At 33.1% G+C, this 15,105-nt stretch overlaps 1 protein-coding gene across 1 annotated transcript in view; it reads left to right on the forward strand.

The window, feature by feature from the left end:
• The window catches only part of EYS (eyes shut homolog), a 401,433-nt gene that overhangs the window by 123,727 nt on the left and 262,601 nt on the right, over window positions 1-15,105 (forward strand). Inside the window, exon 4 of the mRNA XM_074310593.1 lies at window positions 6,973-7,081. Coding sequence (XP_074166694.1) covers window positions 6,977-7,081 — 105 coding nt within the window. The 5' untranslated portion in view covers window positions 6,973-6,976. The remainder of the gene's footprint in view (window positions 1-6,972; window positions 7,082-15,105) is intronic.

A 15,105-nucleotide genomic window follows, 5' to 3' on the forward strand; every position in this document is an offset into this window, starting at 1 on the left:
TTAGATAAAACAATCTCATACTAATGATCATGTCACCAAGATCATCAAGGGAAAGAAGGGCTATGTAGATATTTACGGGAGAACATGGGCCTGTGGCTACTGAAAACGGATCCCTCACCATCTTTGTTTGTTTTATGAGAATAAACAAGCAATTATTCTGATTGTCTGATGGTTATTGTTTTTTAAACAGGGCCTTTGAAATTGTGGTTTTCTTGTCTTGACCTTTTTCACATTGTTTTGACACAAATTTTGCTGAGGCCAGTGAACAGTGACCACAGAAATGTGGCTGTTGCTAATGATAAGAGAAGAACTTTAAAATATTTAAATAGTATTTACACAGCTGTGAATTTTCCTTTTCCCCTGATTGCATTAGCAGTTAGCTGTACTTTCTCAGACATCTTCATCCATATTTTTGCATGGGTAATCAACTTAAAATATTTTACTATATTCTCCTTGTCATGAACAAGGAGATAAAACAATCACACTATCAATTAGATTTCTAAGTTAGACTTTCCAGTGAGTCATAGGAACTGTCCAGTGCTGTGATTAAACCATTCTCTTTGTCGCGTGACTTGACTGCCACCTGGTGACTGTGAATCTGCTGCATGTAACATTTCTATTCTGCTCTCCTCCTTGAGCAGAGCTAACTGACACAGTATAAGGTAAAACATTTGCTTGAACAAGGAGATTATATCTGCTAACATTTAAATTTAAAATGTCTCCATCTTAATGCTGGCTTAAAAATATCCCTTTTAATAACTATTCCAAGGCTAGCCTAATCCATTCCTAATGCCTATACCTACCAGTTATGTCAGAGCAAGAGACTCATATTTGGTAAATGCTACAGTAGTTCATTATGTGTTAGCAATCTGATAAGCAGTCATTGAGAGATTAATTACATTACTGAACACATTGCAACTAATTACTTTAACAAACTTGGTGGGGAGGGGCACAAAAAAAGACAGGGCATAAGGGGATCTTTCTGTAAAAAGTTCTCACATATTAAGAAGATATAAACCTGTTTATAAGCCTTGTGTTTACTCTTATTCATATCCAAAATGCACAACAGACAAGATGCCATTATTAGTTGTAGAATAGCCAAGCATGTTGACAAGGGAAATGAACATTTATGTTTTGCACCTGCATATAGTATGATCATCAATCTTGTAATGCATTCTCTACAAGCTGCATTTGCGACACAGCTATCATTGTTCCAGCTCTGCTTCAGAACTGTCAGGCTTCTGTAATTATGTGTGAATAGTGCTCAGTATGCCTTCCTGCTACTGGCCTACAAGAGTTCTGAAAATTATTCCATCTAGAGATAGTATGATGTCAATGAGTCCTTTGACTTCCAGATCTGATAAATCAAGCATGCATACTTTGGAGGTAGGGAGAAGATAAGTAGGAATAGCACACTTTCTATCTCTGCCATATATTTCTCTAAAAGACAAAGTCAACCAACTTTATCAGAGTTTGAATAAAACCACACACACACACACACACACACACACACACACACACACACACACATATACACACTCCATGATGGTGATAGATTGAAATGCTGTTAGCACAAAATAAACCTGACTTACCACAAAACCCAAGAAAATGAAGCCTTCCACATTTAAGGTACACATTCTTTACCATTTTGTTCTTTTAAAAAATCAATCTCAGAGACAATGAAAATAATTTAGGAAAACAGATCTCGGGAACTTTCAGACTTCTTGAAAAGAAAATCACTTACTTTTTAAAGTACACATCTCTATTATTGCCACTTTAAAGTTATGCCATTATACCTGACAAGCTTCAGAATAATCTCATTAATGGCATAGATAAATGCTTTTATGTTTGTAGCTGTGGGATCCCAGATCGAAAAAAATCTGCCCATTTGAAATGGTTGAGCTGTGACTGCCAAAAAGAAAAGAATTATTTAGAGCCACTCAACCTCATTAGGATCATTTTCTCTAACTCAAAAATGAGAAAGATAAATGAGCCTTTGACCAATAGGAACCAGTTCAATTGTTTTTTTTACTCCCATAGTCCTTCTAAAGTTATCAAAGCAATGTTCTTCCTCTGAGAAGTCTAACAAGGTTTACTTTCTAATAGGTTGTTATTGTTTCCATTCTTCTTTTCAAGTCTGAACTTGTCCTGTATTTTCAAATTGTTTTGACTCTTCAGTTGAGTTATAATATTCCTGTTGGAGGTGACTCTAATGCCAACACACTTAGTTGGAATGAGACACTCAAAAATTATTAAACAGTTAATAAAAAGAGATTTACTTAGATTTGACACAGCAAGGATATGCTACAAATATACAATAGCATTTAGCTTTTCTCGTTGCCATGTGGAAATATGTCTGGTCATAAAGGCAGGATATGGTGAAGGTCATAATGACTTATATTGTCTTCAGAATTATACCAGATCTGAGGACCCCAACTGTCTGTTTCTGTGTCTTCTTTTATGTTTTTAAGTGACTAGAAGCTATGTCAGAAAACATTTCTGTATCTAGGCCGTTCCTTAACAACACAATGCTAAGGAACTGACCTCCTTAGTGACTCTGAATAAATATTTCCTTGGCTCCTTCAGAATGAATAAGTATTTGCGGAGAACTTTTTGTGTCAGCTATGGACAATATAGCCCAAAGTATACAAATACTTTCATTTAATTATGTTATCTATTTTATATAGAGTACCATCTTGATAGAGATCCATCTAGCCAGTTAAATAATTTTAACATTAGCTTTAGTTTTAATATTAACAATGAATGACTGGTTTATATTATAAGTGAATAAATTAATGCAAAAGTATTTAGTAAGTAGTTACTGTGCTCAACACTAGGGATTCAAACCAAAAAGTACAGGAATTCTCCTCTCAAGAAGCATACATTCTTTTAGTAGGAGGAGACACATCTGAGGTGCACCATCAGAACAGATGACAAGTCCAGCGATCCTTAAATTACACTTATAAATGTAATTCTCTAGAGAGATGTTAGATATTTATAAGGGTCATGACTCAGAATAAAGATGTAGAGTAGGAATAAAAAGAAGATGAATATCTAAGAGGGCAAAGAGAAAATCTTTTTGAAAAGATGCACAAAAAATGAAATTTTAAAAATCAATGAACAGAACTGGTTCTTAGACAGGACTAATTGAAGGTGAGGAAAGGAAGGGGGAATCTATTTAACTGAGAGAGGGAAAGGTTAGTGTGGAGAGGAAGATTATATAACCAGATAAAAGCAGGAGAGAAAAGGGGACTTATAAACAAAATTCCAAAGGGAAAAGTATAACAAATGAAAATAGGAGAGTTAAGAGGTGAGAGAAGGAGAGCTAGCTCAGAATAGAGTTACCTTAAAAGGAAAAGCAACTGAAGAAACATATATTTGTCAATAGCAGAAGGAAAAAAATCATAACTTGAAAAAGTCTAATATTAGATAGGGAGAAAAATATATACTTAACTCTCATTATTTTAAAGATTAATGGATTAAATGATCCAACAAAATGAAAAAAAAAGTGAAAGCTTGGTTAATATAACAAAATCCTACAATCAGATTTTTTCAGAAATGTAACTCACAGCAACCATTTAGGAGGGCAATGATTATGACTAGCATGTGTGAACTTAAGTCAAATACTTAAGTTCACTCAGCTACATCAATGGAATGTCTCCAAAATTTCACAATTTCAGTGGATGTGTGGTCTTGTTAATGTGTGAACTTCTATTTAAAGAAAATACAACCCTTCCATACCTCATAATTTTTATTGATATGCACAAGAGAATTTTGGTTCTCTCAATTTTTCATACCCTTAGCAGAGCATTCAATGTGTTTTAGTTTCATTCACTCTTATTAAATGACCAACCCATGGTCATGATGCTGATATACTAAAATGCCTTCACACAGAATACCAGAAGAATTATTTCTTCCACATTTGAAAATATACATTCTTTACCCATTTTTGCTATTTAGAAAGTCAATATGAGAGGCAATGAAAAGAATGTAAAAGAATAGAATTAGGTCCATCTTCTTTTCTGCCTTAAGTATTTAATATAGTACCTGACACACTTCTTCTTCCTTCTGAAGCACATCTTTGAGATTGTTATACCTCTTTTCATATTTAATCAGTTCTGAGCCTTAGTTTACTCATCTATAAAAATAATTTATAATTATATAATTTATATATTGATTTAGTAGCACCTTCAAGAGCATATCAACTCTCAACTCTTTAACACCAATCAATATATGTCAGTAGTTTTGGAACTACATGATTCTTAGTATCCTCTCAATGGAATATATCAAAATCTATCCATTCACTGTAATCTTTATTTAAGTTTATTAATCAAGAGACTTTGCTATCTTTAGAATCTTTTGACCACAATCTCAGATCTCATAGATGGAGGTAAATGGTCAATTTTTTTTATTCTAGTTGCCTAATGGTACAAAATGGCTCCTTATGTATGAATTCATAACAGCACTAATGTAGTGTTGATAGGAGACTATACAGTTGTCATGATGCCACAGTAAAAACAAGAAGAAACTTTAAGTTTCTTACAGGGTTTCTCTGACCTAATCACCTCCACTTTATTCATCATTTTCATAATTCCAGCCTTTCTCTCTCTCTCTCTATTTATCCTAATGAACTAGGATTATAGGAGGTGAGAGCTAGAAAGGTTCTGGAGTCCAGACTCCTCATTTCACAGATAAAGAAACTGAATTTGGTTAACAATAAATGACATGTCCAGAACCACATGGCTAATAAGATATTGAAGCAGGTTTTCATCTGAAGTATTCCCTGATTCCAAATAGAGCATTCTGTCCTTGGTTTCCACTAGCTTCTTCAGCTTTTTGGAATTACTACATTAAGGAATTCTTATGTCATACATGGGATTATATACCTTTATCTTTAGAACAATCTGGGCATGTTAACTTACTTTATTCAGCACTATAAAAACTAACAATATAGTTTATACAGAATGATTCCACAGTAATTAGATCTTTGAAAATTTGTGTTCAAATTAACCCTCGAATAGTATCTATATAACTTTGGGTAAATCACTCAATCTGTGTTTGTTTTCATTTTTCAACTATAAAATGGGAATAATAAGAACACCTTCCTCTTAAGGTTGTTGAGATGATCAAATGAGACGATGTTTGTAAATGTCTAATATAGTGCTTGGCATGTAATAGGAACTTAGTAAATTCTTATTCCCTTCCTTCTCTTCCATTATTCATACTATCATCCATAGTAGTTACCATGATTCCTTAATACTTCCAGATTTTAGATAGCATTTTATACACATTCTCATTTTAGCTTCCCAGTAGTACTATAAAATAGTTGCTATTATTGTTCCCAGCATACAGATGAATAAGTTGAGGCTCTGAAAGTCTGTTATTTGCCTAAAGTAATATAAGTACTAAAGTTTCAAAAAAGAAATAACAACTATACCATACTGCCACTTTTCTCTTACATGTATTAGAATTAACTACAAGGGTATTAAATTTACCCATATGTGTAAAAGGATCAGAAATTAAATGTCTAAAATATCCTACAAAGTGGGTGACTTGCTAGTAGAGAAAGAAGAAAAATTTAAACTGTTCAACCTCAGGCTTTCTTGACTCCACGCTCAGCTTCAATATGACACAATACTAGAGATTGAGAATCACTTTCAGGGAGGTGTTATGAAAAAATCTTGGTATTACGATAAGTAGCATTTTTCTTCAGAGACCAATCCTAGTTTGTGATGTTTGACATGTTGTTTGTCAGTGAACTAAATTTAAGCATATATGCATTATTTACAGATGATGTCAACTCAGAAGGAGATGTGCTATCTAAACGTCAATCAAATTCAAAATGGCCTTTGGTCAACTGGATCTATTGTAAAAACAATCAGGATGAAGTTTTTTGGGGGAAAGAGAAAAATACACTTTTGGATGAGGGGAAATGCAAATATAAGATGGGGTGAACTTTTTAGTTGACCTCCAATATCTAGATGACATGATAATAAAGACAAATTCATCTAAAATTAAAGATTGTTTAATATTTATAAATGATACCAGCTAGCTCTATCACATTTGGCAAGTAATGGAAGTCAGGGATGAAGTGGGATAATAGTCCTTTGTGCTATATTTTTTCCTTAAAATTTCTAAATAAATTGTTTAAAAGACAATGCACATTATTAGGTTTTTTTTTTTTTACCAGATTCCATCATTTGAAAAAACTGAAAAATATTCAGTTAATTTGTAGGCTATTTCTAGTCTTTATTAATTCCCTTAATCCTTTATTCTTCTTTATCTCTGAGTCTCAGTACCAGACAGTACATTAATGGCATGCTTCCTAAGTAGAGATAACTATATCACAGTATAATCTCAATGCTCAGAGGTATGCAACCTTTCATTTCTTATACTATTCCTATTTCCCCCATAGGCCAAGAAGGGGAAATTTCTGCCCAGGGAGTTGAGCATTATTCAACACTGATGTTTTTTGTTCAACAATCACCTATTCAAGGGAGACCATATGCCAACCACAGTTAACACTTACAATTTATCAATACCCACTTACACATGTAAAGTTGTAGAGATGTGTTTTTTTTTCTTTCTATAAACATTTCAGCTGATGAAATCAGAGACTAAAGAAAAGGAAAATAGAATGTTAGAAAGAAACATATCTTTTACTTGTCCTAAAAATAGTTTACTTATTCCCCTGAGAAACATCTTCCAGCATTATGTTACAGGCAGAAATTTTTCCTCACTTAAAGGGAGGTTATTACAAATGATGTGATAAGAATTCCCCAGTAGACAGTAAGCTCCTGGAGGGCAGAGACTGTTTTTGTTTTGTTTTATTTTATTTTTCAAGTCCAGGGCCTAGCAAAGTGTCTTACCAGTAGTAGTCCTTAAATTAATTTCGATGGATTGATTTTGTTGTTACTGTATGTTCCTGTAAATAACATAGGCAATAATGAGAATCTTTGTTTTTACTTCTAGCTATATGTTGCCTTTTGGCAGTACTAGAGGGGACTGCATGATTGCAATGGCTGTAGATGGAAATCCTCTAATACAGAAGAAAGACACAAAATTGCATCACTCTGCTCAGGTCAGCAAAAAATGATTGCCTTCAAATATTATAGTTGTTCTTTTTCAGACTATTCCACCAGTTTTGTAATTTATTTTGTGAAGCTAATAATGATCATTAACTATACTTAGTTAATGGTCACATCATTATCTGGATAAATCAAGTAACTGAGATTTCATCTATGTGAAAACTTTCACTGGCTCAGAACAATATCTCAGTAGGTAAGTCCGAGAGATTTGCCTCATGTTTAAAGAGATCAAGCAACTTGTTCCAGATTGGACAGTTTAAGAGGTATCAGAGGTGGAATTTAAATCAAATCTTCCTGATTCCATCTGTCTCTCTGTCATAATGTCTATCTAATTCATTAATGGATCACTTTTTTAAAAAAAGTAATAATACAACAACTACAACATGGTATCACTGGAAAAATACTTCTCTGATTCTACAGATATAATTAGCTTTGTATATGTTTGAGTAGCATATTTATTTGGAATTACTGAGCACATATATTTATAGAATATCTTACTTATATATTAATGATAATAATAATAGCATTTATATAGCACTTAAAGGTTTGTAAAGTATTTTATAGATATTATATTATTTGAACCAAACAACAACCCTGGGAGATAGATGTGTATTATTATTGATATTCTACAGTTGAGGAAACTCAGGCAGATAGAAGTTGTGATTAGTGGGGGGTAACATCTTAGTAAGTACGTGGCTTTCAGGTCTTTTTGACTCTAGGCTTTTTCACCATACCACCTACCTGTGATCTAGTTAAGAAAAACCCAATTTCATAAAGGGAAGACAGAGATTACCAACCAATAGAGATAAATATTTAATATTTAGACACATCTTTTATGGGACTTAATACAAATGCATAATCTTAATAGTTTACTATTAAGTTTTAAAATTGCTTAGTCTAAGACTGTCACCCTAACAAAACCAGTTATATCAAAATTGAGCTAATTTTGAATTTATGTGTATATATATATATATATATATATATATATATATATATATATATATATATATATATACATGTACATACACATAATATATACACACACAAATGTATGTATGTGTATAGCGAGAGACAGACTCAGTTCTTTTGATTTTAAAGGCAACATTGGTTATAGGTTTATTTAAGATAAATCTTTACAACAATTTATTTGAACAAATTAAATCCTGATTCATTTGATTATTATAGATCGCCAATCATAATATTTTGGAAATTCATAGCAAAAACTTTTAGCTAGCCTCTAGTACAAATTTTCTGCAGTCATTGAGAAGCATGCTCATAAATTTATTTCTTCTTATCTTCTTGCAGTCATTTCCATTAAATTACAGTATTGCTAACATTCCCAAAGATTTTCTTAATCACTGCAAATCTATTTTATTCAATCTTTCACTTTGTTTGTAACAGTTTGTTACAATATGGCTAATGTATTGAATCAATTAATAAACAATCAATGAATTAAATAAATTAATAGGATGCTCTAACCGTAAGAGCTTTATCAGATGAAAATGTCTATAAGGATTTTTAAATTAATGTAAAACAATAAACAAGATGCAAGACGAGTCTTTAATCTGTTCAGGAGTGAGAGGTGGATGAAGGATAATGACCACATAGGAAGTGGATTGTCTAAAGGCAATATGTCATGCCCTGTGGATTTTGGATAAAAGAACAAGACACTTCTAAATCTACTTTTGCAAGATTGGGCTAGTCTAATGGCAAAAGCAACTCCAACTAAGCCTCTGAAAAATAATTTCTAGGTATGGGAAGATAGAGGAGAGAGAGAGGACCTCATAAACTTTAAACAGAGATTAACCTAAAAAAACTTGAAAACATATATAGATTTTGTGCTGTCATTGCAATAACAGGTCCTGGTAGCAGTGTCACTGAGAGCCAAGATCAAACTAGACCCAGTAAAAAAGAACAACTTTCAAGACTCTAAGAATCCCATTAAAAAAAAAAAAAAAAAAAAAAAAAAGCTATACCATACCATACCTAAGGGGAAAACTCTTAAGTGTCACATGGAGAGTTGCAATGGACTTCCAGAAACAAGAATCTTTGAGTATCCCTTTGTGATATGTGATCACTGTTTAAGACCACTTTCCCCTGAACTCTCTATGTTCTTGTGGGAAAGTATGCCCCAAATTTGGAGGAAGGGATGTTTTATACTAACCAAAATTACTCTCTTTCTTTAAAAATGCTCTTTTCTAAAACTTAACTAAATATAGCTGCTTAATGTGTTTTAACTTTTAATCAAGAGATTAAAAACTTTGATGATGGAGAAATACACTGATGGGGAATTGTGATCAATAGCATTAGGAAGACATCTAACATCTCATGGTTACCTATGGAATACTAAAGGAAGAAATAGCCAGCCACTTTCCAGGGATTCATCCTACCCATCATATAAGACCTTGGTGGAATGTCTAGCCCAAAAACTTATACTACATTTATAAGGAAATTTTAATTAGGGAGTCCTGAAAGTTTATTTTTGAAATTATTTTCACCACTCCCTTAGAGTAGTCATGTAAGAACTAAAGTCTACTTAGCAAAATTTGGTTACATGTTTTGTGTCTTTTGGAGATAGCTAGGTAGAAAGAATAGATAGAGTTCTGGGACAGGAATAAGGTAGTTCAAATTTTACCTCAGACACTTACTAGATTTGTGAGCCTGGGCAAATCACTTGATTCGGTTTTCTCAACTCTTAAAAAACAGGGTTGATAATAACAGTAGCTGTCCCCAGGGTTGTTGTGAAGATTAAATGAAATATTTACAAACTGCTTGGCACAATGCCTGCTATATAATAGTATTTGTTCTTCTCACCCTTTCCTTTTCAAAATCATAAAATATAAGTAACATAGCATCTAAATAATAATGAACCATGAATTCATTTTAAAATTTTCATTCATAAATTGATATGATAATAATATCTTACTTAGCATATCAATATACTTCCAGAAGAATTGAATCAATTAATCTTGGCATTCTCAGCATAAATGAAACCAGAAGATATAAGAAAGTCACAGTTAAATAGAAGCATGGTTATCATACTCTCCCTAGAGAGAGAAATAAAAGAGCTGGCAGAATTGGTTTCATCATGCATCTAACAGCCACAGGAGACATCATTTGGTGGGATACTTGGTCACATTGCAGTGCTCATTAAGAGTATTAAGAAAAAAAGACCACTATGAAGATAATTTTAGCTCAGACAATCTAAGGATGATACTGGAAGAAAAATAACCCTAAGATGAAAAAAAATAAAAAGATCTATAAAAACTTATGTAACAAACTCTTTTCTCTATCAGTGACAGTAGATCTGCCACCATTACAGTCTAACATCAAAATACAAAATGTGCTGCTTGAAGAAGCAGAAATGGTACTAAAGAAAAAGTCGGAAAGAATAATTGAACCAGAGCAAGTACACAGAGGAAGTCCTTGCTGGAAGCAATATAATTTGGAGGGTACTGAGGGAATGATTCTTCAGCTTTTTGAAAACTAAAATATATGTTGGAATTCTCTCCAAACTGAAGCTCTCATGAGCTGCCACCTATGTGTTTATTATCTTTGTGAGTAAAGCAAATAACAAACTAAATTCAAACATAAGACAATTGTGCATATACATATATATATGCACACATATCTTCATATACATAAATGCAGATAAATTTATGTATAGGTATATGTGTGTATATATATATATAGCAAAGATAGAATATTCCTTCCATAAATCTTGAACTCACTCTCCACAAATATATGTGAACTTTTAGAGGGAAAAGTTAACTTATATAATAATCAGCAGCAGAGAAAACATATATAAAGGAAACTGTGTCCTATGGAAGTATTTATATGAAAGACTAAACCCATATGGAAAGGAAACTCATACCTCTAGAAATTACTTCTACTGAAATCATTGATATTTTCTATTGAATTTGCTCTCCAATAAATCTGTTAATCCTTCAATAACCACCCAGTATCACATGATACTTCCTTACTAATATTGGGTTTCAATTGCTTTCTTGGGGGGAGGGTGGCTTCTGTCTTGTCATTTCCCTCTGGAAAGTCTACCAACTATCACAGTTTTTTTGTTTTAGAGTATTTTCAGGCATCCAACTATATTCAGAGTTGTTTAATATCCTGTCCTTTATCCACCTAGGATTCTCTGATTTAAGTCTCTCCCCCTTCAGGAAAGGTCATAACTAATTCACCAACTCTTTTAGCCCTCTTGATTATTAAGTCTTGCCCACATAAAGGAGGGGTTAGAGCTTTTTGATTCTACTGATCTTGGGTTAGTGTGACTGCTAAAATTGTTATTTTCAGGACCACCTATTAATCTGCCATCCTAGTACTAAAGGTGCTATGGTTACTAAGTCTTTCCTATGCAGAGAAGAATTTAGTACTCCTCTCATTTAGCCATCTCAGGCAAAATGATAAATGATTTTTCAATGTTCTCAATCTTCTCAGCTAGTGACTGTGAAGCTCTTTTTAGTCAGATAAAGATATTCCAACTAAGATCAGACTTGACCTTTGAACTCTTCTTAGAAATATTCTATTTGTAATAGCTTTCTATTTGATCTTCCTGAATTCATTTTGTCTCTCTCTATTCCTTCTTCCACAGAGCTGCCAAAATAATCTTCCTAAAGGATAGGTTTAGCCATATTACTTGCCCTACTCAGAAAATTTAGTGAATATTTGTTTCTCAGAGATATAAAATACACACTTCTCTTCTTGGTCTTTTAAAGCCCTTGACAAATTAATTCCAATTTTTTTTTCAAGCCCAATTATGTGTTACTTGCCCTCAAGCATTCTACATTCTAGCCAAGCAATATCTTTTTACACTCTATAGAAGATATTCTGCCTTCCAGATTTATTATAGCTTGTCCCAACTATCACATGTCTGCAATGCTTTTCTTTCTTACCTTTATCTCTTAGAACCCTTAAAATCCTTTCAAGGCAGGTCAGGTACCACCCCCTATAATGAATTTTTTCTGATTCTTTTAGCAGTTAATACTCCTCCCCATTAAGTTATTTTGTATGTAATTCACACTTTGTTTGCTTATTTGTGTATGTTTCCCTCCCAAGTGCAATACAGAAAGTTTGAGTATAGAATGATCTTGTGTTGATCTTTATGATCTCTTCTATATCGCTCAGACCAACTATCACCTAACTGATAGTCACAAACATACTTTGGCTGTTCGATTTTGTCAGGAACTAATACAAAAGCTGATATAAACGTTCCCAGAGCTGTAGCTCATCAAATGGAAAGGGAACTGAATGACTGATGCAGGGAAATTTTAACTTCCTCCAGTTGGCTTCTTTGTTCTGTGAAAATACCAATTTCTTTGCTTGCTAGAGAAGGCTGAAATTCTACTGGCCTTGTTTTTTGGATCTTGAACATTCTAAGGTGCTACAATTGTGACCAAAGAGATTTTTGCTATTTTTTGTTATTAAATGAATACTAATAGCATCTTCCTTTTTCCTGTTTTTCAAAAAATTTTGCACATCATAACATTCCTAAATAACTAGAAAAAAGAAGCTATAACTTTGATTTAAAAAAATTACAGAAGGGGAGAATAGAATATTAACTTTATATTATTTAATTTCTATCAGATGTGGAAGCTTTTTCACTTGGTTATCACATATTTTTCATTATTCCAACGATTACCCCTTGATTTTCCATATCTGCTCCCTGTGGTTTTATCTTATTAAAATGTGAGGTTAGATCCTCTCTAGTCTAATTTATAAGAGATTATTAGAAAAGACTTATTAGAAAGACCTGTCTTCTTTGGAATGATCATATTTTGGCTAATTGAGAGTCTAGGGATAGAGCCAGTCAACAATTTTAATGGTTATCTATCTGTGTCATCATTGACAGTTTTTTGTTTTTTTTTAAGCCTTTCCCCCACCCTTCCCCAGGGCTCTAGTTAAGCTAGGACTTCCAGGTAGATGACCTATAAGCCCTATACTATCCTCATTTTCTGGAGATTGCTTGTTTTGTTTGTGTTTTTAATAGCATTTTAAAGTATATCATAAATACTCCAATAAACACATTCTCAGATCTGCCAAACACTGACAGAAAGAGGATCTGCTTCCATTCTGTATTAGTTTTGTGCTAAAACAGCACACTTGTCAAGGCAGTGAAGTATTGCTGTTCTAAGTGTTTTATAAATACATAGAGAAACAAAAATTCCTAAGTAAAAGTGAGGTAGTGGTCTTGAGCTTGCTGAATCTACACTTTCATGTTTAATTCTAAGATGCCTTAAGTAATGAATTTTATCTTAAATGATAAAAGAACTCAGTTAATAGTTTATTAGAAGAGCTAAAAATGACTGACATAGAAGGATTTTTTCATTCCTGACATTTTTATCTCCAGTACCTTACATTTAGTACCTTGGATCTAATCCAATTGAAAGAATATTGGTGGATGAAAGAAAGTGGAACTGTTGTAGTTTGAATGATTCCACTAAAGACTGTATGTCCATGCCCTCTCACAACCCAATATAAGTCCATGCTATTTCAATCTCCAGAATTCCAGTTACATAGCACTTTAAATAGACAAAGTGCTTTTCTCACAAGCTTATGATGTAAACAGTGTAAGTATTATCATCCCATTCCAATCCAACCCAATGCAATAAGCATTTTATTAAGCATGCATTGGTCCATGAATTCATCAGAAACAATTGAGCAACATGGTACAAACTGCCACATTAAGTCCAGAGAAGACAGTAATTTAAAAAAAAAAAAAGAAAAAAAAAGTACCTACCATCAAGGATCTTATATTCTTCTGAAGGATAAAACAAACAAACAACTAAGTATCTACATGATACATGAGGGAGCAAATATCAACAACTAAGGATATGAGAAGTTTCCCATACCTGATAAAACAAGAGATAAACCTTGAAGCAAACTTGGGTTTTAAGAGCCAGAAGTTAAAAGGGAGTGCAAACCAGGAATGGGAAACAATTTCTACAGAGCCGTAGAAGTAAGAGATGGAAAGGTTCAATTTGAGAACTAGCAAAATAAGCTATTTTGACCAGAACATGAAACTGAGTTTCACAGAGAACCAGTAACAAGAAGGAAAAGATATTCTAATTGAAGCACCTGGGAGTAGGCAAAACTTGGGAATAAGCTCCTGAATAAAAGGTTTTCTCAGTTTCAAAATATTATATGAATCCATGCCATTTATCTTATAAGCCCCTACCAATATATTTAGCTTCAGTAGTCAGCTAGATAGCATAATTAACTAAAAATAAAGATGTTTGATAAAATAATATTTTAAGAAACATATCAATAAAGCCTTTGTGCCATAATCTTGGGACATGGTCTCCTATAAATATTTACTGCATTAGTAGGAAGAATAGGCAGACATAAGTAATAAATATGGAAGGGCGCGCATGAAACGAGCACACTTATGGAAAGGTCCACACATAAGAAACAGGAATGATCTGATATTTTCTAGTGGTGTCATAACTACTGGGTATAATGCCTATTGGTCTCCACCAGATATGCTTTCCTGGGCAAGTTCTTCAAAATATGTAGTCTCTTCCAAAAGAGACATCTCCTATCAATACTGTTCCACTGGAAGCTGTTCTGCTAGAAACTGTCAAGTCCAGCCCCGCTAGACATAAAGCTATAGAGATTTTCTCTGCTTCCAATTTTCATGGCTGAATCTGTCATGTTCTTTTAGTTCAAAGTCAAGAACTTTTTAAAATTTCACTTTTAGAAAAGTATCTGCTCTTACCTTTGTCATAGAAACTATAAAAAGGTGGGAAGGAGGAAGGGAGAGAACTCTTTAAAAAAATAATAAAGTAGCTCTTACCCTAATCTTGGTTAGAAAATCTTTCTATCATCAAAAGGAGACTTTTTGCCCCAGTTGTCAAACTCCTTAAAAACTAGGGCAAATTCTTCCATCTTGCTAATATCCTTAGGTTTAATTTTTTCCTTGACTTAAACTTCCTGGGCCAAAATCTCTCTAAAATAATAAGTGATCTATCTTAATTAATAACTACTTAATTCTCCCAATATTATA

This window comes from Sminthopsis crassicaudata, chromosome 4 (assembly GCF_048593235.1).
Source record: "Sminthopsis crassicaudata isolate SCR6 chromosome 4, ASM4859323v1, whole genome shotgun sequence".
In the NCBI taxonomy this organism is placed as follows: domain Eukaryota; kingdom Metazoa; phylum Chordata; class Mammalia; order Dasyuromorphia; family Dasyuridae; genus Sminthopsis; species Sminthopsis crassicaudata.